The 27,266-nt window shown below is 39.7% G+C and overlaps 2 protein-coding genes across 2 annotated transcripts; both read left to right on the top strand.

The window, feature by feature from the left end:
- The first annotated feature begins 4,726 nt into the window (after positions 1–4,726).
- dnajc5ab (DnaJ (Hsp40) homolog, subfamily C, member 5ab) lies at positions 4,727–11,308 on the top strand. The gene is made up of 4 exons (XM_076097089.1): positions 4,727–4,920; positions 5,891–6,104; positions 6,548–6,719; positions 6,936–11,308. The coding sequence occupies exons 1-4, from the start codon at positions 4,814–4,816 to the stop codon at positions 7,031–7,033; spliced, it is 591 nt and encodes a 196-aa protein (XP_075953204.1). The 5' UTR covers positions 4,727–4,813; the 3' UTR covers positions 7,034–11,308.
- A 2,621-nt stretch (positions 11,309–13,929) lies between these two features.
- Positions 13,930–27,217, top strand: trim101 (tripartite motif containing 101). The gene is made up of 12 exons (XM_076102451.1): positions 13,930–13,989; positions 14,685–14,894; positions 17,512–17,693; positions 17,812–18,001; positions 18,988–19,083; positions 19,505–19,582; positions 20,067–20,222; positions 21,016–21,038; positions 21,224–21,348; positions 21,799–22,292; positions 24,495–24,624; positions 25,502–27,217. Exons 1-11 carry the CDS (start codon positions 13,930–13,932, stop codon positions 24,579–24,581), a joined length of 1,701 nt encoding a protein of 566 aa, XP_075958566.1. The 3' UTR covers positions 24,582–24,624; positions 25,502–27,217.
- The last annotated feature ends 49 nt before the right edge of the window (positions 27,218–27,266 follow it).

Genomic DNA, 27,266 nt, shown 5'->3' with positions numbered 1-27,266 from the left:
ACACAACTAACCATTATTTCCATTATCGATTCATTCTCAGATTATTTTCTCGATTAATGGATTAATTGTTGTGTCCATGAGATGTCAGGTTGCCTGTTTTAATTTCCTACATCTTCAAATGTCTTGTTTTGTCCGATCAACGGTTCAAAACTCAAAAGGTATTTAACTTACTATATGATGCAGAAAACAATCATAACCTCAAGACATCCAGTGGGTTGAAGTAGTCGTATGCTTTCCACTGTTTAGACAGGAGGGCTCTATAGCTGGTGATTCAAATCTCCTAAAACATCTACCGAGCTTCAGTGATACTGGGGACAAGAGGGGACAAATTATATTAAAGGACAATACCCACCAGATAATATAGATTGGCATTATTTTTATATATTTTCTGATGTAGCAAACTAGGACTACAAACTGCATTATGTTGCGCAATGCGGTGGTACAATTCATACATCCTAATTTTTAACCTTATCATTTTAAGAACAACTCATGACAGGAAGGATGGCGAGGTTGTGATGTTTGCTTCACACACAGGACTCATGACATGAACCACACAGATGTGACTCTTTCCGTCGTCTCGCTCTTCGCGTCTGAGTGAAGTGACGAGCTTTTGATGCAAGCTGACAGAAACCTCGCTCTATTTTTCCTCAATTTATCTTACACACATGCACACACAACAAAATATGTTGACAAATGTAGCTACCATATTCTCCAAACATTTGGCTGTTTAACTGAAATAATGACAGGACGAGAATGTTGCTGATACGCTGTTGTTTTTCCTGACACCTCTAACTCCTGTTGATGGTTCAGTTTGAAACTACAATTATGTTTCTGTCCTTTTTTGGGTTGTCTGTACTCTTGAAGATATTTCCAGATTCATAATTGTTCCCCATCACTTAACATAAACCTTTATATAATCTCTCTCTGTGGACTGTGGTGTAATTTAGAGTTGAAAATAAACTTCTCAGTGCTCTCTGCTGGGCAAATAATATAATGGAGTCATTCTTTAAAATTGCCTCAAAGATATATTTGACCTTTCTGTACGGAAATCTTTTACCTTTCAGCCAATATGAACATTAATTACAATATATTGGCAATGAAACATGTGGCATGAAATATATTTCAGCGATAGACCATAAAATAAGAATTTGCTCATATAAAAGTGTATTTAATAAATATTTATGCTAACATATAGGCCTAAAATAAAACACCTTGGTTTATTGAGGCTGACCATTGGTCTCTTCTGCTGCGTTTCAGCATGTGGGATAGCACATGCACTCTATGCACAGAACAAACAGGGCTATCATTTCTCACAGCAGTCTTTTCTAAAAACCTTCAAACCGCATTGCTCAGTTCTCCACTCGCTGCACCAGCCTGCAGTCGGTGAAGACTAGCACATGATTCGTTGCACCAGTGCTTTTTGCTCACTTGCTTTTATTCCGTTCTTTCATCTGCTTATAAGTTCCCGATGTTCTGAGAGGATTAATGTCGTATACAGCTGTGAAGCCAAGATGTATTAACACACTGACTGTCTCGCAGAGTGTTTAGTGTTATTGATCAAGCTCACAGCTAGTCAAAGTGAGCATACAGAGGAGAAGGCACCATCTTTGGCAGCTATTCAGATTTTTACAAAGCATTGAACTTTGCATGTTATGAATGTGTTGCTGGATTATGCAGGAACAAGGAGGTTTTGATTCATGTGTGGGAGCTGCAAAATATTTTTATTTTGTGCCGTTTGACATGTAAAGGATGAGTTGTGACCCTGACAAAAGAAATGGCTTTATTGGCACAGATGCAGCCTCAGAAATGTACTCCACTGCAAGTGTAATAGGAAAGTGTTGTGGGTAATGGCTGCAAATCAATGCGCAAGACTGTTGTACGGTAATGGTGACTTATTATATGAGACTCGGTTGTGAAATAACACACAATTTCAGTCTCCCACTCGCACACGTTCACACTGTAAGACACAGGCCATATGCTGTCTCCCTCATCACACCGTGTGTTAATTCTTTCCAGTCTGTTTGGTCCTGTGAATGGACATTTTGACTTACATGACGAAATGTCATTGGCATGCCGGCTAAAGCAGAGTCTTTGGTTCAGGCTCAATATGATGGTTGGGTGTGATTATTCACACACACACACACAAGCACAGTCTTTCAGTGTGTTGATAATCCCTGGAGTACGGATGAAACGCACTTATTGGTTAATTCCGGTTGGGTCGGTGGGGAATCTGTGTTGTGACTGGTTAATCAGAGGCACAGCAGTGGGCGGGATTTAGGGAGGTGTTAAATCAACTGTCGGGGGAGTGTTGTGGAGCCATTGTGGCCACAGCTGCCATCTGGTGCCGTATAAGTCTTTACAGAGACTAACGCCTGACACACAAATGAGAACTTTGAAAATATGTTCGGCAGCCTGGTGTCTCATTTTATTTTAAACTCATTTTTTCTTTACATTCTTTCGAAAAGGATGCGTTTATGTACTGCCTTTTTATTTCTTATATTGTAGCCCGTTACAAGCTGATAATACACTCGCAAAAAACATCATTGGCCAATTTAAGCTTATCACAGTTATATAAGTATTGGCAAATACATTAGTTTGCCCATCAAAGAGAACTGATGTCATAAAATGTGACGGCATTTAAAGCTTGATTTGAAAACCTCGATAGAAGCTTTGTATGTAAAAAGAATATATTGAAATTTGGTACAGCCCCCTACTTAGCTGTTGTAAACATTACTGTTTCTGCTCAAGAAATAAGTTATAGTTTTATTTTAAACATAAATAAATTATAATCCAGTTATCAATTATTATTTTTAAATAATATATCAAAAAGCACATTTTTAGTAATGACAAAGAATCAATACGAGTATTGCCAAAGAACCAACCACTAAGGAGTATCGATGAGAGTAAATGCTCATCACAAAGGTGCAGGTCTTGTGACGACAGGCATGCAGTTTATTTTCCTGTTAATTTAAGTCGAGCACACTCGTCCAGATGAATGTGTGTAGCTGAAGGCTTACTGTGGTCTCTAAGCCTGTTCACCCTCATACACCTGCTGTCTGACAGCGTTGTGACAACCAGAGGGTTACTGGTACTGCACAGTTCAAAGGCCACGAAATGGATTTCAAATCCCTTGTTGTAGCAGCTTTTGTTTTTAAACAACACATTTACAAATAAGTATTTGTAGTTTATATGTGTGCAAATATTTACATGGTTCATAATCATCTCTCTTCCTGCTTGAAGTTGGTTTATTTGCCTTTTATAAAGCAACTTATTCACTTTATGTTGTTAATGGGTTTATTGCGTTTTTTTGTGGTCTGGTTGAATTAGCTTATCATGAATTAGCTGTACATAAGCCCTGTACACCCACAGTGGGTGGATTAACTGTTGTTTTTCATTGTGTCTGGCCTGCAGCTGATCTCCTTCAACTATTTACCTCATTGCATCAGGCTTTTACCAAATGATTTAGCATGAATGCTAATATTGCATAACAGTAGCGTCAACTCCGAAATCACCAATATTTCAACACAACAGCACAACAGCTACAGTAGCTTGGACAAGAAAGTTGCCAGTGGCTATTTACAGTAGATATACTGTATTCTATTGTAGTGATATAAATGTAATGTTTGGTGCTGTTAGATTGCTGCTAGACTGAGCAAACATATTTTTAACTGCAGTGAAAACGTTGTTTTTTTTTGGAAGCCACCACTAAACTAACACCTTTATCTTCAACTGTGTAGAAATACGGGTGTTAAACACATTAAACGCATTTATTCTTCAAGAGTAAATAGCTAAGGAGTGAGCCATCTCACTTCCTTCTTATCTCTGTTGACAGTGCGCACATGCACAGTACTGATCGGGCACTCGGAAAGAAACTCCCAATTATATTCTGTCACTGTATCGACGCAGTCGTTCACTTATGCATCTTAGAATGGAGAAATCTTGACCGCTTTGCTAAAGACAAAGTTAATGAGCTGAAGCGAGTTTTAATAGAGCATTTCCTGGAAACACGAGGTTAATTGGGTGGCATTAGAAATTGTTTACTGTATTGTGTCACATAGTATTTATATTGGCAGCAGCTGCTACTTTACCTGTCAGCTAACACACCTCTCACGTACTTCCTGCTTCTTTACGACAGTCTTTCTGTTAGAGACACCGCCTCTTGTTTACTGAAGCTCCTGAACAGTTGACTTACCGGAAAGAAGAGGTTCTTTCAGGACACAGATTATGAATCTCGCTGCGTGACATGGACTGAGGTTACTCTGGTTTATCTCATTTGTTTATTTCTCTTCCTCTACACAACACACCTTTAAATTCCGCAACACCATGTTAACGAAGCAGCTGACCATGCAGCTTGACAAATCAGTATGAAAGGTGGAATGAGTGTTGTACATTACGTCCTGCTAAATTCTTCAGAGTGTGTTCTGGTGGTGTTTTTTTCCAATATCAAAGTTTCTACATTCACACAAGAGCTCATGAAACATGACATCCTCTATAAAAATGTACCAAAGCAACTTGTTTTGACTTAAACCTTTTAGTTTACCAACTTCTTTTGTTTTTCTTCCGACCTGACAGGTGAGAGAGAGAGAGAGAGAGAGAGAGAGAGAGAGAGAGAGAGAGAGAGAGAGAGAGAGAGAGAGAGAGAGAGAGAGAGAGAGAGAGAGAGAGAGAGAGAGAGAGGAGAGAGAGAGAGAGAGAGAGAGAGAGAGAGAGAGAGAGAGAGAGAGAGAGAGAGAGAGAGAGAGAGAGAGAGAGAGAGAGAGAGAGAGAGAGAGAGAGAGAGAGAGAGAGAGAGAGAGAGAGAGAGAGAGAGAGAATGGAGCAGCAGAGACAGAGATCTCTCTCCACATCAGGAGATTCGCTGTACGCCGTGCTGGGACTCGATAAGACAGCAACGACAGATGACATCAAGAAATGTTACAGGTATGTGTTGATACCCACACCGAAATGTACTACAGTAATACAACAGCCCCATAATCCATCTTTGATATTGATCGTTTTAATGTAACACCACTAGAGGGAGTCAGAGGCCTCTGACTCTGCTTAAATTAGAAGTTCATTGAAGTAGTTCTTTGCTCCGTATTGCTTCATTCAGCTTTTGAATCAAGCGTATTGAATTACTATATTTAAATGGTGACTTTTCAATAGGTTTTAAAGATGTAAAATGTTGATTTAATTTTTCGACAACAGGAACTTTCCCTAGTAGGGACAAGGAACCTTTTAAAGAAACTCATTGTGTTTCGACCACAGGGACCAGGGGGTAGTCCTTTCTGTAAACTATAGGAACTTTCGGGGTGGGGTTTGGAGGGATGACTGTCGCTAGTATGAATTTCAGATGTGGTGAGCGCATTTCTATTGGTTTGATTACAGTAAACATCAAGTTAGTCTTTGCTCTCGGCCTCCGGAATCATTTTTAAAATGACAGAAAGAAAAAGACAGAGAGATCACGTGAGCGAGAGGTAGAAGAGAGAGAGAGAGAGACAGCGGGGTCCTGTGAATGGGTGAGCAGCATTCTTAATGCAAGTCATTTTGTTTCTGTGATATTCCTGTTTTTATTTCAATTCCAACCTCGTTAATGAAGTAATATTTCTCAACACCACGGTGAGAAGCAGTATCTAAGATGTACATCCTCCGAACTTTGTAGTTTCACCTCGACCCACGGTGTCAAGAACATCCGACGGCCCCTAATGACGTAGCCTAGTATAAGGGAAGTCGGATTCTCTTAGCACCACGGTGGTCTATTTCTTATGAAATCGACACATTTTTGACGTGATGAGCGATTTCACCGCTGTCACAATTTTTGTGTTTTTTTATAAATGTTTGATAAAAGACCAGCATAACAGAGAAACCCTTGCCAACATTACCTTTCTTGTTCTTTTCTTTTTTTTTACAGGAAACTAGCATTGAAGTTCCACCCGGACAAGAACCCGGACAACCCAGACGCGTCTGAAAAGTTTAAGGAAATCAACAACGCCCACTCAATCCTCAGCGATACCACAAAGAAGAACATCTACGACAAATACGGTTCTCTGGGGCTCTACGTCGCAGAGCAGTTCGGAGAGGAGAACGTCAACACCTACTTTGTTCTGTCCAGCTGGTGGGCGAAGGTAGGACGGAGGCCATTTATTCTTTCTTTATGATCAACTTTAACTCAGAGGGATGTTGGCCTTCCAAGTATATTTAACTTAACATCTCTACTAAATGTTTGCTTTTATGAACTATTGAAAATGTCCGGAGAATCAGGACTAATTGTAAATTACATCCATTGTGTGTCAGTGTTGTAAAACGATGAAAATGCTCGAGGGTTAGTGAATACTTTGTGTTGGCACTATGTATTCCTTACTTTAACTCCAAAAAGCTTTTCACAGCACATAACCTGTATTCAGATAAGTGCATTTGGAAAAGACATTCTTCTCAATATCTGCTACTCCGGTGTGTAATCAGGATTCAGTGTTAATTGTTTGCCATGTCTCCATGCTATCCTCTGCTCTGCCGAGTCCTTCATCAGGTCAGTTGTTTAACTCTTGTCTCTCTCCTCTTCATCCCACAGGCCTTGTTCGTCTTCTGCTGCCTGTCCACTGGCTGTTATTGCTGCTGTTGCCTGTGTTGCTGCTGTAACTGCTGCTGCGGTAAATGTAAACCTCGGCCGCCCATGGACCAGGAGCCCGAGTTCTACGTCTCCCCCGAGGACCTGGAGGCCCAGATGACCGCTGACGAGAGAGGTGAGCGCAGATACTGAAAGAAAACACAATACTTATCTATCATATATATCTTGTGTATAGATATATCATGTATATTTACATGATATATAGACAATGACATATGCAACACTTCATCATAATCAATATTAGGTCCAACCCTCTATGATTCAACAAAGTAAACATCAAAGTATAAAAGAAACTTACTGTGTGTGTGTGTGTGTGTGTGTGTGTCCCCAGATGGCGGTGAGCCCATTGTGATGCAGCCCTCCTCAGCCACAGAAACCACCCAGCTCACCTCTGATGCCCGCCAAAGCTACAGGACCGACGCATACTAGTCACACATACAGCTCACACCTGGCAGTTAACCACAGTTATAGTATCAACCAATAACACACACACACACACACACACACCAGCAAATAATAGATAGCATCTCTCACAGTCAGCCATCACTCGGCTCAGCCCAAGCGTTTACCTTTCATTCACGTTCATTTTGTAATTAATGTGAAGTGAGGAGAGAAGGAGGACAAATCAACACAAAACTAAAAAAATATATAAAAATATTCTTTTAACACTAAATCTTAGGTGATCCACCAATTTAAGATGAATCCGGCCAGAGATATTAAACACTTAAAATAGGCTTTGACGTCTCACAATAACGTTTGGGGGGCAAAGATATTGTGTCATTGACAGCGTGTCTACACAGGAGGCGTTTGGTTTTTAGTTTTAACTCTCTACACTGGAGTGAAACAACCCAATGTGTATTTCAATGCTGTAAGTCTATTTTCCTCCGTACTACAGTGGTTGTGTGTTGGGCTCTGAGCAATGCCAAAGCGTTGGCGACCTACACATGCAATCTGCATGACGTACATTTCGCCATCTGTCCATATCAGCTGGGCTAACCACGGACTGTCCACGTGCAGCCCAAAGGTTATGATGCAAACTGTACGCGTGACAAACTTTGTACACAGACACACAAATCTCTTCTCAGTTTTCTATTTTGTGCCTCCTCGTCTCCTCTGTCCTCTGTCCTCCTGCCTGTAACCCTGAAATCAATCTCCCTAGATGCACAGCCGCGTCCTTTTTGCGGAAGTGTTTTCGCCACCTGTGACGTATAAAAGAGGCGTGACACGCAGATGTGCCACACGTCATAATTAATTGACGTTGCTTTAAAATGACGGCTCCGAAGCACGGATGTCTCATTTCGTTAAATGCCTGTCTCCTTGTGTCCTCTCTCCTCCTTGTGTGTCTTCCTTCGCTCGCATGTCAGGTGGGAGGGACAGGGAGAGGAGGCGAGGATGTACAAACTGAAAAATGAGAAGAGCTTGTAGTAGAAACAGAATGTCTATGTCTGTTTTGGACTATATCCGACTCTTATGTGCTGTCGACACTACAAGCAATTGACGTCTCACATATTTGCCAAGTGGAAATTTATGCAATACGTTACAGGAAAGAGTTTTTTGACACGTCACACGAGTGTTTTACCCTTGATGTCTAGAACTTTAAAAAATATCTAGATTTTGTTCTTCCTATACTCAGAAACGGCTCGTGGATGAGAAACAAGCCGCCTCCCTTTAGCTCGTTAGGAAACTCTCCTAAGGCTTCTGTCTCAGCCCAAGGCTGGAAGTAGGACAGTGATCCTGTCTGTCTTCAGTTAGGAGTTTAAAGGACTGTGTGGTGCTGTGGCTGTTTAAATGTCCGAAGAAGTCAAAACTCCAGCAACACTTGTAGTCTATAGAACAACTTTATTGTGAGACCAAAGTGTTTCTGCTCATGGAGCCCCTCTCGGTGTGGAGAGGGCAGCTCACACTAGCATCGCGCACCCTCACCATCGAAACAGTTTGCTCACTTGGATCTGGTTCAGCAGGTTTTGTGCCTCTCCATTCTGAAGTAATTTGTCTGTTTTATAAGTTTTGCTGGGGAAAGTCAGAAGGTCTAATTAACATCCCAGAGAGATCCCTAAATTTGTTTCTATAAGTCTGGCATGCAGACACCCTGAGCAAGTCAATTTCCTCTGTCGTCCAGCACGTTTATACTGCATGATTTAAGCAGGTTTCCAACCAGACAGAAACACCTGACTGAGCCAGCAGACAAATAGTACTGCTCAATGTTGACAGTGACGGGTGTGTTTCTCTACTCCAGGGGTCTCAAACTCATCTTCACTCTGGGCCACATCAGCATTACGGTCGCCCACAAAGGGCCAGTTGTAAATGTAAGACGGTGTAAATGTAACTACTCCTAACATATTGGTCAATAACAGTCTCTGTATTTGATTATTGTTTATTCAAGTGTAAAAATATTGTACATGCAGTTAAATAAATTTCTGTTATTATAACTTAAATCCTTTTAATTTAGGGTTAAGAAACCCACATTACTCTATCAAAGATCAAACTATTAAAGACAAATATCAAAGACAAATATCAAACAAGTTATTACAATAACTGTTCAACGCTTAAAATCCTTTCAAGGGTGCGTTTGCACAATCCCACGTGAAGTATTTCATGTGTTGTAAAGCCACGTTTAAAGTAGTCTTCAATGTACTCACAATACATTTCCATTTCAAGTGTACAGTAACCAGCCAAAGAGCTGCTTCTATGACTGCGTGTTTAGGTATCTCATCATTTTGACTTTCTATCTCAGAATTATGACTTTCTATCATAGTTATGACTTTCTGTCTCATAACTTCGACTTTCTATCTCATCATTTCGACTATGGGGATATTTTTATTATCAAGTCTAACTTTTAATTATTTCATTTTCTATTTAATTTTTTTAAACTTTTTTTAAATTTTTTTTTATTTTTGCTGGCGGATTCGCGGGCCACATAAAATGATGTAGCGGGCCTTGAGTTTGAGACCCCTGCTCTACTCCCTCACAGAACATCCTGCTTCTTTGAGGAGTCTGAAAAGGTCTTCTAGTAATAACTAATTCCTATTAAATCTTGAAAAAGTTATCATATTGCTTCAGTTTCTCAGTAGTGGCAGTAATAATTAGTCACATTTCTTGTTATTAACGCTACTCCATTGTAGATTTGCCACGGTCCTCTTCCTCCTCTTCCTCACTTCTTCCTTCTTTCGTCTTTTAACGTTGATCCACTTTCTCTTCCGCACACGAAGGATTGACTTTTGAAAGCTGTTTGAGCCAGTATTATTAGTAGAGACAATACCAAGTACAATATCGTACATTAGTGACCTCTTGGTGTCATCCGGACAAACAGATACATATATACACTGATTGAGCCCACTTTTAGTGTTTTTAGTTTTCAATTTGTTTTGCTTTAAAGTAACAATGCTGTACATGTCGTTTAAAGTGAATGTTTAGATTTGACGTCACTGTATTTCTTTCGAGTTGAACACTTCTTTTGTCTTCTATTTGTCTCTGTAGAATTGCGTTTCGTTGTTTTTCTTTTCTTATTTATGTTGTTAATGAAGGGAGGATATTGATATCCAAAGTCTTATTTGTTTTATGTGGCAGCAGTTTTGTAGATGAAATGATCCTCATAGCAACTGAAGAGCAGTTTACAACAAGCCGACTCATTACGTAGAGTTTCATTTTCCAGAATAACACTCACTTTCTTCTTTTGTAGCTTATCTTTATTTGTTGCATACAAGTAGCACTCCAGCTCTGCTAAAGTAGGAAATACAGCAGCTTTGTGGTTGTTTGTGTCAACAGTTGGATTTTTGTTGTGATTGAACCAACCAGGCTAATTTATTCAATGTATTTTCTTCGATTCCTCAAACACTTAGTTCATTATGTATTTATACATATCATGAGACGGTGCAATATGAGCTAAATAATTCTCTCCAATTCTCGTCCAAACGTCCAATCGCAAATGTCAAAGGTTTCAGGGAATCTGCAGGTTCACAATTGTAAAAAATGTTTTTAATTAGCTGCGTTTGAAGCCAAAAGAATAAAGCTAAGAGTTAACACAATAGTTATTGTGTCAGCAAAGGTAAACGCAGTTCAAAACAGGCTGCTTAAGTCAGACTTTCATTCTTTCTTCTGGTATTTAAGTTTGAAATTCAGCTAAAAAGATGTTTTATGAACCTTTTTAAAGAGTTTTAATGAAACTTGAAGATGCTCCTTTTAAATCAGATTTCTCTTGATTAGTTGTGTGTTTCATGTCATGTGTCCACTGAAATGCCACATTGTTAAAGTCCCTCCTTTCCTTTTTTTGTAATTGTTCCTCTATTGACCAAACATGCAACAGTGTCTGAGTGAATGCACGGGGACGCCTGAAATACATAACCCTGGAGTCTAGAAACTTCTCGCTAAAACAATGAGAAAATAAATAACAAGAGTAAGTGAATACAGCGACCAGATGATATCGAAGCATTATTTTATTTATTTTATTTTTCTTATGGTTTTATTAATCTATTAACAATTAGCTTTCTTGTCGAGGGGATGTATAGAATTTTAGATGTGAACTATTTTGACAATGACGTGGCAAAGTGACAGACCTGCTGTATATACACGCAGTGGCACAGCGCATAGAGACGTAGAGGTTTTCTGTTCTTAGCATGGACTCATGTTTGCGTCTGTCAGGCAGATGTGTGGGAACATGAAGTATATGATACACTGTTGTAAAATAAATGTTTCTGTTGCTTCAGAGCTTCTTTTCTCACTGTGTCTTTGATTTAATAATGGGAAATACTTTTGTATTATTATCATGAAATGTTTGAATCTGCAATTACTTTATTTCATGAAATGTATTGTTGAATGTTATCAGCATAGATAACTATTATAATTAATGGTGATTGTCTACTGTAATCACACAGAGGACGCATGTATAAGAAGAAAAGAAGTGAGCAGAGATAACTGCCCTGCAAGGCATATTATAGGATCAAGTGAAGTCTCTCAATTTTCATCTGTAGAAAGTCACAATAATCATATTGTGAAATAAATTGATGTGATAAGCGATTCCAAATAAAGTAAACAATTAAAACTAAATAATTATTAGTTTCTATAAGGAACATTTAACTGGTTTTGAAACCTCTAAGACCTACAAAAGTAAAGGAGACCATCAACGGGAATATTTCTTGATAATTATTCTTAATACCTGTGAACTGATTTACGGCACGCAGGTTCACCAGAAACTCCTTCAGCTCACACTCCAGCAGGGCCTCCGGTAGAGACAGAACCAGATCCGGTCTCGGTGCCACCTTCAACTTTTAGTTGGAGCTCCGGCACGAGGACAAGAGCTCCAGGCCCAGTAGCAGTCGCTGCCGGGAGCAGAGCTTCGCCTCGCTGCCCCGCTGGGAACCAACAACAACACCAACAACAACAACACCTTGATGCTGGAAGTCACGAGAGAATCCGGACCAAGCGGGGCCAGACAGTCAGACCCTGCTGAAGTAAAAAGAGAGGTATCAAAGGGACTCTAGTGATCAGAAACCCGACCGATTTTGTCCACAGGTACCGCCAAAATCAAAACAAAAATGAAAGTTTCTTGTAGAAACGTAAAGCAAACTGAAACTGCACGCCACATTCTCGGCTAATTATTCTGACTTTATTTTCTATACTGACATCATTATTGTTTTCTTGTTACCTAGGAACCATTTAAGGTTGAAACTACACTAAACTACCAATATAACTGTACACAGCAGATAAATCAAGGGACATTAAGTGTGTCATTGTCACATTCACAATCCAGACCCCAGTCAGTTTTGTGGAGTTACCATGAAAAACAATCTATTTACTATGATTTTCATCATAGTACCTATGCTGTTGTCATTAGCATAGTTGTGATAATTACAGATTTTATTTATTTTAATTTTATTTCATGCATCACAAACTTATGAAGTGCATAGTCATATCATAAAAACATAAAAAGTGGATCTAAAAAGCAATTCCCAAAGGGAAACAAAAAGAAAATTGCATCAAAACTGATTTGAGGAATTTAAAAACGCCACATTCTTGGCCAACTATCCCAGCTATAATTCCCTGTAGATACCATAATATCCAAAAGATTATTATATTCAAAGTAGAAAATACTGAATATAACACCTATTGTAAATACAATTATAGTATAAAATTATTAAAATGTCCTTATATCTGCGTACAGCTGCAGCTATATTATAAGCCATTTATTAAATGATTATATCGTGTTTATGAATGCTTGCTACACGTAGAGATTGACTGACTTTTCTGCAGTGGTCCCGTTAGCTTATAGTAATAAAAGTGTGTCAAGATTAATTTGGTAATTATTATTATAATGAAAAGGCTACAGTTAGCACCTTTTAAGAGGACCTTGAGTGTGTGTAACCGTAGAAAGACGACAGCCTAACATGGTCTTAATGCGTCCACATACCAGCCACTGCCTGATATGGTGTGTGTGTGTGTGTGTGTGTGTTGGGATTATTTCAGAGGCACTGGGCTGAAACCTGACTCCCCCCAACTCAAATCAGTCCTCTCACACTGACTGGCACATTGCTGTGGATGGTGAGGAAGCTGCAAACAAACAATCACAGCAGTCGCTACTTGTGGGGATTGAAAGAGGAATGGAGTGAGTGTTGGACGAGCGAGAGAGAGGTTGTGTGAGGAAGAGGACGAGCAAGGAAGAGGTCGAAGGTGAAAAGATAGAGACTCCCTATCCATGACCAGGCAGATTTTGCGTCAGCGTTCGGTGTCACAGGAGCTGAACAGGAGAGATCACAAACTGACTGCTGCTTAATTTCTCTCCTCGGATTAAGATACTTTTCTTGACCTCAGCTTTCAAATATGTTTTTTGTGTGACAACATCTGTGATTTTTCTGACTACATAACTGGACATGAAAAGTTTCACTAAGGCAACGAAAGCCTGACTGAACTCAAACTGTCTGAGTGAGTGAGTTGGGGGTTTCCAGAAACTGAGACAGATAACGTTGCCCTCTGTGGTTTGTACGAGCAGCAGCTTCATGCAAAACTTACCCAACAACAAAGTTTCAAGTAAATGAAACTGTATCCTGGGCTCTCTGTGCATGTAAACATCCAAAACATATTGACAAAATACTTGCCCTGAAGACCTGCAAGGAGATAAAGTTCAGGCTTCCTGCTCGTCCTGCAGGACTCTTTCTGTTTGCTCACAGTAGGATCTCAACTCTGCTGTGATTTTGAATACTATAACAGAGAACTGGATTTCATTGAGACACAAATACATCTCAACCAAATGATTATGTGATTGACTCTTAAGACAAGCAGAAAGGCCAGACACCAAAGGAGGAGGAGGAACGCCAACTGCCTCCAACTTTCTAATGACAAAGAGAAACTGTCAACAGCCCGAACACAGCGACCGTCATCAGATGGAGAGGACGGTGAGTAAACAGGTTGTTTTGTTTCAGCTTTGACTGTTTTGTCAATGCTGTTGTGTTTTGTTTTTCTCTTTAAATTTGTCCTGTCCAGTTTTCTTGTGTTAGCTGTCTACTTTATTGCATTTCCGTTGCCTTTTAAAAAAAAACTTTGTGTCATACTGGGGAATTTGCATGCTTTCCCCCAAAGCATTTTTGAGTAAGTTTTCAGGGATAACATTTTAGATTTATATATATACGCTTACTTCTACAGGCATAGCTTTTATGGAAAGTATCAAACAAGGTGATACAGAATATATAGTACGTGTTACTGTCAGACAGTATGGAAAAAGAGGATTTATCCCAACTTAAAGCTACTGAAGGGATAACAAAATATGGAAACTTAATGTTAAAGGACAAGCAAACGTGAACATTGTGAAAAAAATATCGTGAATTTGGTAACTCCAATGATTAATCTACATACCTCAAACAAATCTCAAGTTGCAAGGTGGTTTTCATAGAAATGAACCAAAACAAATGTCTGCCTGGGAGAAAATTTAAGAAAAAGTTACAGTATATTTATTTTAAAGTCAGCACTGACTGAAGTTTATACATATTTATAATAATTGTCACCAGTGCAGTCCCTCACAAACAAACAGACATACTTGCTGGCTGACAGCAGCAGAACAGTGCGTTTATTCAATCAGTTCTGGTGCCGACAGGAGGAGGTGAAGTTCGGCGGAGCAGCCATGTCTCTGCCGGCGGAGCTGAGCTGCCTGCAGGGCGGCGGGGGAGCAGAGGGTGACGCGGCGCTGGCAACGCTGGAGAAACAGCTGATCTGTCCCATCTGTCTGGAGCTCTTCAGCAAACCGGTGGTCATCCTGCCCTGCCAGCACAACCTCTGCAGGAAGTGTGCCAATGAGCTGTACCAGGTCTGTGAGACGGTGTGTGTGTGTGTGTGTGTGTGTGTGTGTAGTTTGTACTGTGTGTTTCTGTATATACAATCCCTGTATGTCCACACAGTTCTGTACATGTATGTACTGTATGTGCTGGAACACACTTATCTTTCATCACATACCCTTTATACTATGGGAGAGCCTTGTTCACAACACTCACACACACATACTCAAATAAAGCCTGTGTCAGATTTGTGTGTGTGTGTGTGTGTGTGTGTGTGTGTGTGTGTGTGTGTGTGTGTGTTTGGGCTCAGTGGATTATCAGTGTCTAAAATGGGATGTGTGGATGTATAACTGGTTCGCTCATGTACATGAAAATCCCCTGTCGTGAGCTATATTTACTGCCATTGTTCAGACCGCGTGCGTGTTTTGCTAACATGTTGAGATCCATTTTGCAGCAGCGTTGGGTAACTAAGAATGTTACTAAGTTTATGAACTCAAGAACTCTACTTAAAGGTGCAATGTGTAAGATCTGGCCATAGTTTTTGGTTTAAAATACTAAAAGAATATACTAACATTATCCACAGAATGTGAAGAGGATGCAGTGTTGACGTTGTGTCAGAGATGTCTATATATTGTTTTGCAGAAACATCTGCTGAAATGAGTACGCTAACCAGCTCGCCCCGCCCCGTCCTGTCTTGTAACACTTGTAAACAAGAACACGAGTCATTCCCTTGTTGAGCAAGCAAAGCAAAGTATTGGCCAAACATTTAGACCTCATGATGGTATCAGAATGCGTGAACCCGGTTCATGGAAATCCATCCAACAGTTGTTGAGACATTTCACTAAAAAATAAAAATCAGACGTCCTGCACTATTTATAATACCTGACGTCGGTAGTTTTATTACTATTTCCCAGTAGGAGTCACATGCACACCCAAGCACACTTTACATGTGTGTTAACTTGCCTGTACACGTTTCTTTATGTGTGTGGTATGTAAGACAGAAACTTGATACTGTGTACTCCTCCCTGACTGACATGCTCATGTTTGACTCTGAGAAGTCTGTCCTGCAAAAAACACTCAGACAAACAAACACACTGATACATGCAACCGAAAGATTAAGATATCCCCTAAACCTCCCCATCACCTGACCACATACTACAGCACAGCTCAGCCTGCCATCAACAGCTTCTTCTAACAGCTCATCTTCCCACTTTCCCAAACTTTTAATAGTATTAGGGATTATTGTTATATACTGCTGGGAAGTACTGGGGGAAGAAATCTGATCATTTTTAAGGGCGGACACCGCAGGTGAATAGGGTAACATTTTTAGATCTCACAATAAAACTTCCAGCTGACATCTTACATTAAGGCTATTCATTTTTATATTTTAGGTTTTCTGAAATTGTATGTTTAAGTTTGCAAATGAGGCAAATAAAATATGTGCTTGTTTGCATACATTTCCAAAACAGAAATCTGAACATTGGATAAAGCCAGGTTCAAAAACATTTTTTCACTTTGTCGACATATTATAGTCAAACATTTTTACTGCGATGATTTTGGATAACTCTTTGTATTGTTTATAAAGCAGGGAATTTAATTTGAGGAGTTTCTATGAAGATTTTGATTATTTTTCTTTGATTGTGAAATCGTGTCAATATAGAAAACGATATAAATTCTAGCCGGCCGTAAACACATTGTAAACCATCTCTCTCGCTCTCTGAGTGCTCAGTGTTTGTCTCTCTACCAGCTGATCCCTCCGCCAGGCCCAGCAGCAGCTGAAGCTTAGTAAAGGTCACTATTTCAGGACGCATTACACCTCTAACCTTCCCGCCGCCTTTCTGCTCATCTGTCCTTTTCTTCACTCGTCTATCGGTCTTCCCCCTAAATCTCAATTCCCTAATTGGTTTCAACTTTGGCTCAGTTTTCTCTTGTGATCTCTTGTTTTTTGTTTCTGTCTTTAACTGTTGAACTATCGACCCATATTTCTGTATTTTTGTCGGTAAACTGCTGTAAACTGAAACTTACTTTTTGGTTCTGTCTCTCCAGCTCTCATCAACCTCGTCAGCTCATCAATTTACTGAGACTAAACAGCAGACACAGTTCGAGACTAGCTGGTGAACTTAGCAAAGTATTGAGCAGCTAAAAAGACAGATAATTCCCTCAGGGGTTGATAGAGACCAAATACAGAGCAAACTAAAAAGCATGATGCTGGTGCTCAGTGTCTGCTGCTTCAATTCATATATCTTTTTATTATTATTTATTAATACATTTTAAATCTCCTGCGGCCCACTTGTGGGTCCCGACCCAGACTTTGCTAATGACTGATCTAGAGACAGGGAGAGTAAACATAAGCTACTCTATGAGTGTCGTGTGAGTGTGCAGCCCTCTGAGCCGTGTTTTCATGCTGGATGGTGAACAGGGGGTTTTGTTTCTACCCAGTAACCCGTCCTGAACCAGCTCTGACTTCACCCGGGGAGACATTTGGAAGACTGAGACTAAAACTGCTGCTCATTATTGAAATCCCAGCATGCGGCTGTGCTGTGAGACAACACACTCCAACTGTTGGGTGTTGACAAGCAGTCGTGGAGGGTTGAACATCCTTCCTATATGAATAATTACAACATCTTGACGTTGTTTATTTCTGTGCAGCCCTCCTTGTTCCAGGCTCGTACCACCATGCAGGTGAAGAGCGGCCGTTTCCACTGTCCGTCCTGCAGACATGAAGTTGTGCTGGATCGCCACGGAGTCTACAGCCTGCAACGAAACCTGCTGGTGGAGAACATCATCGATGTCTACAAACAGCAAGTCAGCAACAACAGCAAAGCTGCAAGGTGAAAAGAGACGACTATAAGAGAATTACGATATAGAATATGCCTCCATAACATAAATACAGGTGTTTGAAGGCGTGGTGTTTCCTCTCTCTCTCTCTCTCTCTCTCTCTCTCTCCAGCCCCCTCCCTCCTCCTCCACGTCCTCATCCTCCACTTCCTGGTCAGGTGACATGTTCGGACCATGAGGGTGAGAAGGTGAACATTTACTGTCTCACCTGTCAGGTTCCTACATGTTCTCTCTGCAAAGTGTTCGGAGCTCATCAGTCCTGTCAGGTGGCTCCTCTGACAGACATCTATCAGCAGAAGAAGGTATATAACATTCTTCTATAATGGTGTGTGACAATTATACCAATGTTTTTTTTTCATGTTTTGAAAGCTTTATACATACTACGTCTATTCTATCTACATCTATCCTTCTGCTATTCCTTCTATGAAAATCTGTTTATTTCTATTTTATGCTACTTTATACTTCTCCTCCACTACATCTCAGAGGTAAATATTGTACTTTTTACTCCACTACATGTATCTGACAGCTTTAGTTATTTTTCAGATTACAGTTTTTCATCCCCCTTCCTGTCCAGTGAAAACCACGTATCTCCAGATGTGCTGATGTAGTTTGTGATAAACTGAAGGATGAAATGTTCCTTTATGTGTTGAGAAAATGCACTTACTTTCTTAAACTAGATAAGTTACTTAAAAAGCCTCTTGGGTCAGCTGAAAGAAGCATCATCACATTACTGTGTTCGAGAAAAGTTGACTTTTTAGAGATATGTGTTTCGCACAGGACAGCGACTCTCATGATGATCTTATAGAATATGATTTATTGCCGTAGATTAAAGTACCCAACAGTATATACAGGAGTTAAAAACAACAGTCAAATGCAACATATACATTCTTGCAGCAGTAATATTAATCCAGAAACATCATATATAATAGTAAAACACTGACAGGGAACATTTTACTGCACAATCAATACTTAAGTATAAATTCTGTTAGTACTTACATACCTTTGATTTAGTGAAGTTTGGAATGCAGTACATTTACTTGTAGCGGAGTATTTTCACAGCGTGGTACAAGTACTTTTACTTCAGTAAAGGATCTGAATACTACAGCTGCAACACTGCACCTCTTAGTGGTGATTCAACACAACAGTGATTAATTAAAGCGTCCAACATCTCTCATTATCACTGAAGAGCAACCAGTACAGTATTTAGAACAGTGAATGAATGAACAAGAGAGAATAATACCTAATAATCATAAGTCTTAATAACAACTTAATGTCCTTTGTTTGTCAGGATGAGCTGAGTGAAGGAGTCAGTTCTTTGGTGGCAGTCAACGACAAAGTCCAGGCAGTGATCAATGAGCTGGAGGAGACTTGCAAAAACATAGAGGTGTGTTTGTGTGTGTATGTGTGTGTGTGTGTGTGTGTGTGTGTGTCCATGTGGATTATTCTCCCACTGAAAATAGTCCCCAACAAATGCACTATTCCTCTTGTTGACGCAAAGTAAAAATAGCAAATCTGCAAGTTTTGGCATTTAATTTATCTCAAATTGAATAAGTGTCATCTACGACCTGTAAACAGGAGGTATCATTCTGTGTGTGTGTGTGTGTGTGTGTGTGTGTGTGTGTGTGTGTGTGTGTGTGAAGGCTAGCCCATACAGTATTTACTACCTGTATGTAGCAGTAACAGTTTTTTGAATATGCTTATTCATTTTACAGTCTCATGCATTGAGTTTCTAGTTCTAGTAAAGTGTGAAAGCACTGAACAGAAAAGCTTGTTTTGTGCACTCACCTTCATTCCTCTCTCTGCAGGAGAACTGTAAGACTCAGAAACAAAGTGTGTGCGAGAAGTTCAATCGTGTGTTTTCGATCCTGAAGGAGAGACAAAAGGTCAGATGTTTTCCTGTTCTCAGCACGTTTTACACATTTATTATTATTATCTCATTTACTGTATTTCTCTGAGGGAAATATTCTATTTTTGGAGTACATTGATCTGACTGCTTTAGTTACTAGTTACTTTTCACCATAAAAAACAAACAGTATAATGTAGTGCTATGCTATTAATCTATCCATTGATGAACTACAACATTAAAATGCTCTTACATAAATTCATTAGTGGGTAAAACAGAATAATATAATGTATATATAACTAACTACATGTCAATATATGAATGGACCTATATTTTACTTTATAATATTGTTGTATTAGTATATTGAGTATTTTGAAAATTGTAATGTTAATATATGAAATACATGTCAGTACATTGTGTATATTCAAGGTCTATGTCAGCAGTAAAAGTCATAGCAGCAGTAACAGGTCTCATAGTTGTAGTGGTTTATTATTGTCTTCATCATCATCATCATCACGCTAAAGGTGATGACGCAGCGTATCAGCTCTGAGCAGGAAGAGAAGATAGGCCACGCCCAGGCGTCGGTGCGATGCTATGGAGACAGCGTGGAAGCCAACAGCAAACTGGTGGAGAGAGCAGTGAGCAGCATGGAGGAGCCGGACATGGCTGCTTTTGTTCAGGTGTGTGTGTGTGTGTGTGTGTGTGTGTGTGTGTGTGTGTGTGTGTGTGTGTGTGTGTGTAAATGTAAGTGTGTGTGTGTGTGTGTGTGTGTGTGTGTGTGTGTGTGTGTGTGTGTGTGTGTGTGTGTGTGTGTGTGTGTGCAAAATATTTTGAACAACATTTCCATTAAATAGTTTGAACAGATGCTCTTTGGAATTAGGAAGAAATTTACGCTGTATAAAGGCGACGGTACAAACCTGAAGTGCAAACATTATTGTCTCGTAAAAAAATACTACAGGTACTATTAGCTGTAGAACCATACAGTTTGATTGGTCTCCCTTTGTTTTGTTTTTATTTAGGCCTATTTATTTCTCAGGGGCAGTGCGTATAAATAAACATTACTTTGTAAATTTTCCAGAATAGCCAGGAGGTTATTTTTCTTCAAGTAAAAGTAAAACATAGACATACATAAGCAGGACACAGACATGGCCAACAGTAAAGCAAAAACAAACAATTACAGATATGAGAAGTCCATTTAATATGTTACTGCCCATTACTAGAGGTGGAAGAAGTACTCACATCTGTTACTGAGGTAAAAGTAGCATTACTACAATAATACTGACAAGTAACTTATAGTAGCAAGTTGGAGAAATGTTCAGATTTTTGTTTGTGCATCTTGTGCTGAATTGAGTTGATGTCTGAACAATTACAGTATGTAGATAATAAAAACTGCAAGATAATAGACATAATAATTGTTTGTCTCCAGAATCTCTAAAATAACTCCTTATCATTTTTCTCATTTCCTCCTTTCAGAATTCAAGAGAGCTGATCACAAAGTGAGTATTGTGACGAGATATGTTATGTTTTGTTGCCTACTGGATGGTTTTGATACAGCTCTTTCTTTTCTAAAGTAAATCATTTGTTTGATTTTTTTGTATTCTTTTCTGTTTCCTTTTCTTTCGTCCACTCTTTACTCCCCATGCCGTGTTTTTCGTCTACTCCCCCCTCTGCCTCTCCTCAGAGTGATAACAGCGACCGGCTCCTGTCCAGCTGAGACACCGAAACCAGGTTATGAGAGTTTGAGCCACTACAGATTCAACTTCAGCAAAGAAGAGACGGCTCTGAAGAGCATAGACTTCCTCAAAGGTAGGAAGAGGGACTGCCTGGGAAACCACTTTGAAACTTTATCTTCATAAGACACCATTTATTTTGCATGGGAAACATTTCAGCTGCACCAGTTGCACCAACAAAAGACATTTCTGTCCACTTTGTGAAAGTCCTCTTCTGAAGCGTCATAAATACTGACTGCAAAAATATCATGTAAAAGTAAACTTTATTTGTACATTTAGAGAGCGGTTCCTCTTTACGGAGTACGCCATGTTGTGTCTCAAGACACTCTCAAGATAATATTGACATTATTCAGGCATGACAGCATCTCTTTGAGACCTGTTGGTGTTATTGTAATTCATTAAATTTATAGGTAAAGATCAATAAAACCTCATATTTAACTAATACACTTTTAATTAGATACCACTTTTAAATGTATCATATGCAAGCGCACATTCAGTCTCAACAGCTATTGTTTTCTCTCGGCAGTTGTGCAAAATGTTCCTGAAGAACCAGAGGTGGAAAAGGAGCCTGAAGAACTAAAAGAGCCCTCTGTCCAGATCGTAGAACCAAAACACCATCAGGAAATCTCCCCACAGAACCCAGAATCTGTTGTAGAACCAGTTAAAGAGCTAATCCCAACACTGACATCCCCACCAGTGAAACCAGCTGCACCAACATCAGCCCCAGTCCCACCAGTGAAACCAGCTGCATCAACATCAGCCCCAGTCCCACCAGTGAAACCAGCTGCACCGACATCAGCCCCAGTCCCACCAGCTCCAGGTCTGGTAAGGGACTCTGTGGAGCCGGCAGGGGCGGTTCTGCAGCCGGAGACCGAGGACCCGGACTTACATGACAGAGAATCTGGTCTGATGAAGAACAAAACAACGGAGAGAAACGAGCCGGCAGAGCGATGTGCAGCTCCTGATCCTGTTAAAGAGGGAAACGTCTGTGAAGAGCAGGAGGGAATGAGCACACAACAGGTACTTTCAGCGCATCATTTTATTTCTCATGCCATTTAAAGGAACCCTGAGCCTGTTAACTACAATGTGTGTACACTTCAAATGTGAAAAATTATTAATTTGATCAAATATAACTCTCGATGGATGTCCTACTTTTTTTATTTTTTCAGTCGGGTCTAAAATCATCACCTCTGGAAGTCATTTATACTGTGAATCACAGCTGATAGTTCAGTTTGAAGATTTGTTAATGACTTGATCGTACATCTCTCGTCTGTTAAAAGCTCAGGATGTTTTCAAATCTCTGAGAGTTCATTGAAATGAACTGAAACCAAAAGCTGCACAAAAGGATTAAAATCAATCTATAACATATAATATAGACTTTGGAAAACAGGTCAGTTGTTGCTACTGGGCTGTAAAGGAAATGTGAAAATCTTCCGTATGGCTTTCTAACCGTCTTCCTTCACATATCAGTGTGAGACAGTAAGTGATGCAGGTGATTGGACGACACAGAGTGCGACAGAGGACAAACATTGAACGCGCAGTCCAAGTCGTGTCTGATCCCCAAATACAACCACAATCTCCACAGAGTTTGGTAACACAGACTCAGACCCAAGAACAGAGCACGTCTCACCCCAACCAACATCCACCTGGACCACAACAGCTCCCACTTTCCACTGAGCTTCATTCTCAGCCACACTCTCCTCTCCCTCGACTCCCACACCAGTCAGAAACCCAACCTCTGTCTCATCTTCAGTCTCAACCCCAGAAGGTACCTGTTGAGCTGGGCAGTGCTAATACACCTGTTCCCCATGTACGACTAACTAGGTCGACAGCAGGAGAAGGGGAGGATAAGGAAGAGGAGGAGGAGGAGGACGTGCAGGGCTGGGTGTGCTTACCCGGAGCTGTGGAGAAAAGCTTCATCCTCGTAGAGGGCAGTTTAGATCTTGGCGTCGGTGTGTCTGATAATATTGATAGTCCGTCGTCTGTACCACTGCAGCAGGCTCGTTCGGGGTCAGAGAGAGGAAGCTCAGTGATGGATAAACACGACTTTGATGTCAGTGATAGGAGGGTAGAGGAAGCAGAAGAGAAAGAGCAACGCGATGAGGATAATTTAGATCTAAAATGTGCGTCAGGGCTGAAAGATAAGGGGTTGGGTGAGGCTGAGACAATGAATGAAGAGCTGGGAGAAGGAAGCGTGTGGTCTGATGAAAGGAAAGAAAAAAGGGATGCTTTATCAATAAGGGAGGATAGCTCTGAACCACAAAATGTCAGCTTGGATGCAGGAGATCACGGTGTGGAGGCCACAGATAGCTCGGTACAGGGAGACGGTGACACTGAGATTGAGGCCGTTAGTTCAGAGTTTGCAGAGAAGAAAGAGGAGGAAGGAGAGAACAGCGAGCAGCCTGAAGACGTGAAGAGTGAAAGTGGAGAGAAAATAACCTCCCCTGTCTCTCTCCAGGTCAGTGTCGGCTGGTTTTACCTTCATCATCGTCATCATCAACCGGGCTATTGCACTCTTCACCCACCTGCTCCTGTGGCCACATCTCCACATTGTCTTCTTCTTCTTCTCCCTTCTTTTGGATTGTCTTGCTGTTCATGTTCTACAGAGTCACTTTTGCAACTTGGCTGAAATTGCTTCACAACTTAGGTCTCTGTCTTGTTCTTATGTTGGGAATTGAAGGGAAAAGAGGAAGGAGGAAGGGGAAATGAAAAGTTCTATATATTACAAATAAATTAGAATGAAGAAAATTATTCAGAGGAAAAGCAGCAAATCCTGGCATTTGAGAAGTGAAATGTTTTGACATGAAAAATGATAAAACAAACATCAAAATAGTTGCCTATTAATATTCTTTATTTCCCTTTAATTTGTGAAACTAAAGCTGCCAGATAAATGTAGTGAAGTAAAAAGTACAATATCTCCCTCTGAATTATCTTGAAGTAGAAGTATGAAATGAGAAGAAAATACTCAATTAAGTACTTAAGTACTAGTAGTAGTAAAAGTAGTTAGTTATATTACACCACTGGATACAGTTATGAGTCCTCTTTCCTTCCTCCTTCCTTCTCCACATTACAGTCTTTTTGTTGCAGCATCATCTCTCCATCTCTCTCTCTCGTCTCCTCACTTTGCCCACTTCTCTGGTTCCTCCTGTATGTATGTCATCTGTTACCTCCTCCTTCATCCACCGCTTTCTCTCTGTTGCCCATCCCTCCGTCTTCCTCCAGGCTGTCATTCTGCTCTTCTACCTGTTGGCCTTCCTGGTCTTCCTGCAGAAGGTGTGGGCTTACATCGGCTGCTTCATTTACACATAACACCAGCGGGAGACACAGCCATCCTCACTGCTGCACAGCTCGGGTATGTATCTTAATCTGCAACGTAACTAAAGCTGTCAGACAAATGTAGTGGAATAAAAAGTACAATATTTCAATAGATCTCTAATAAATGTATGTATATCTATCTATCCATCTATCCATCCATGTTTCTACTCTTGCCTCTGCTGGCACCTTGTGGTAGAAATATGTAGTTACATTAAGTCATGAAAGAGTATATTTCTATTTTAAATCAAATATAAAAATGATAATGACATATTGACTATCTCACTTTAAACTATAACTATATTGTATTTTGTTTATATATATATTCTTGATGTTTTTATGCTCCAGCAACACTGACATCACTCATTGCACCCCTCTGCTTAATAATGCTGTGTGATAAGTATTGTTAGTATGGTTGTGGAAATTTCATAAATATGCATTGAAGTGCTTCTTTTGACTGCATCTTTACATGTTGTGTATTTAATGTGAAGTGTAATGCATGATCATTTAAAGTATCTGAAAATATTGTTTCGTCAACAAGTGTTTTTCTGCCATTGTCAAAGTGTAAATGTCAATTTGGAGCAAAAACTCCTCATATAGTTCATTCTCGATACTCAAGCACTGTACTGTAGTACAAAACTGAGGTATCTGTACTTTACTTGAATATATCCAATACATGCTACTTCCCGATTATACTTAAACTACTAATATACTCATTTAACATTTTCAATGCAGGACTTTTACTTGTATTTTCACAGTGTGGTATTAGTACAAGTTATTGGTGCATTTACATTTAGTTAGTTAAGTAAAGGATCTGAATACTTCCTCCACCAACAAACGTGTTGTTTTTATGTTGACTGTTTCTATATGATACTGAGTCTTCATATAAAGTCTTCTGCTGTCCCCCTTTGCTCCAGATGGAGACTGAGACAAGGAGTCCTGCTCAGACAAGTCCTCCTCAATCTTCGTCTTACTCGTCTTTTAAATTTAGCGAAGCTCCTCGTCGACCCAGGTACTGCTTCTCCTGGCTAAACTCCCCCCACAAGTGGAAGTAGAGGACAGAGAGAAGCGTTTCGGAGATGATGCTTCGCTGAGGAGATAAAGAAAGAAAGATTCACTCCAGAGTCAGTTTCATCAGCTCAGCGCTGATGAAACTGACTTAAAAACAGGAATAGATCTGTGCTGGATCTGTGTTCTTAAAGGGAAAATCTCTGTTGGGCTTTTATTTTGAAAACGTATTGAGAGGAAGAAGCTGTTGCCCTTCACACTAAAGGTCTTTACAACTGTCAAGTTTGTTTCAAGTTGCAGTAGTAGTCATGCTGCAGAGTAGAAGAAGTAGTATTTGGAGGAGGTGTAGTAGTCAGTATTGTAACAGCTTTCGTTGTGGAACAGCTAGTAGTCAGTGATGGAATGTAACTAAGTACATTAACTCAAGTACTTTACTTTAGTACAATTTTGACTTACTTGTACTTTACTTGAGTACTTCCATTTTATAATACTTTATACTTCTGCACCAGTCAGAAGTAAATGTTGTACTTTTTATTCCACTACATTTATCTGACAGTTTTGGTTACTAGCTACTCTTTACATAAAAACATTTCAAATGGTGTAGTACTATACTACTAATAGTATACAAAGTATCTAAATGTGTCTCCATGTGGAAGAACCAAAACATAAAATGCTCCTACATGTATTCATAAGTGATACAAATATAATAATCTAGTATAATATAACACTGTGAAAGGAGCCATTCTGCATAATGAGTACTTTTGATACTTGAAATATATTTTTTCTGATAATACTTGTGTAATTTTACTGAGGTAACATTCGGAATGCAGGACTTTTACTTGTAATGGAGTATTATTAGTTTGTGGTATTAATACTTGTATTCAAGAGAAGGATCTGAGTACTTTTTCCACCACAGCTAGGAGTAGCAGTTGTATTAATTGGGAAAATATGACCTGTTTTTGCAAATGAAGAAGCACTAGTAGTATTATTAGCCCTGATAGTTGCAGTAGAAGAGGAAGTGTGACTTTTAGTAGCTATAGCAGCCAGAACTAGTCCTATAGCAGGATGTTCACTCTATCAGTCTGTTACTGTACAGCCTCAGGATATGAACACAAATGATGCAATACCTTTTACTGCATTTTAGTATTCTATCTAATGAAACAGTTGAACTCTTAAATATTTAAAGTCTCATGCTGTGGCAGATTTTGGTAACTTGAGAGGTTTTCACAGCATTTTACAGGTGATATAAGTAGTTGTAGCAGTTGTTAACCAGTTTGAGCCACACTCATGTGATTCAATGTGGTTTGGTATCAAAAACATTTATGATTTTTTTTATGCAGCTGCAGTGGCGTTTTATGTGTGTTGGTGAGTGTGTCTGAGCACTTTGTTTTTGAGTGTTTTGTGTATGTGAGCTGGTGTCAAATGCAGGACAGAGTGGTTCAGGTGAGGTATTGGTTCTGTTTGATACATGCATAGATGAAATAAATCACTTCTACGCACTTGAAGTGTTTTGTGTGTTTGTGTATAGAGGAGGCTTTGCATAAATACACAATAAATAGTTAGTTTACAGCTCTTGTCAAATAATTTGGTTTGGGACACAAACCAAACTATTTGTGTGACGTCCTTTGATTACCCCGGAAAAGAAATTCTCACAACTCCAATATCTGTAATGTA

This window comes from Anarhichas minor, unplaced genomic scaffold (assembly GCF_050575085.1).
Source record: "Anarhichas minor isolate MPS153535 unplaced genomic scaffold, ASM5057508v1 ptg000003l, whole genome shotgun sequence".
In the NCBI taxonomy this organism is placed as follows: Eukaryota; Metazoa; Chordata; class Actinopteri; order Perciformes; family Anarhichadidae; genus Anarhichas; species Anarhichas minor.
This window is presented reverse-complemented; position numbering and strand designations above follow the sequence as displayed.

Bases quoted from the DNA above. Each gene is read 5' to 3' on its own strand.
- dnajc5ab (XM_076097089.1), top strand. From the start codon at position 4,814: ATGGAGCAGCAGAGACAGAGATCTCTCTCCACATCAGGAGATTCGCTG. The intron at 4,921-5,890 runs GTATGTGTTGAT...TTTTTTTTACAG, and splicing joins GACATCAAGAAATGTTACAG to GAAACTAGCATTGAAGTTCC. The intron at 6,105-6,547 runs GTAGGACGGAGG...TTCATCCCACAG, and splicing joins TGTCCAGCTGGTGGGCGAAG to GCCTTGTTCGTCTTCTGCTG.
- trim101 (XM_076102451.1), top strand. From the start codon at position 13,930: ATGACAAAGAGAAACTGTCAACAGCCCGAACACAGCGACCGTCATCAG. The intron at 20,223-21,015 runs GTGTGTGTGTGT...TCCTCCTTTCAG, and splicing joins ACATGGCTGCTTTTGTTCAG to AATTCAAGAGAGCTGATCAC. The intron at 21,349-21,798 runs GTAGGAAGAGGG...TTCTCTCGGCAG, and splicing joins GAGCATAGACTTCCTCAAAG to TTGTGCAAAATGTTCCTGAA.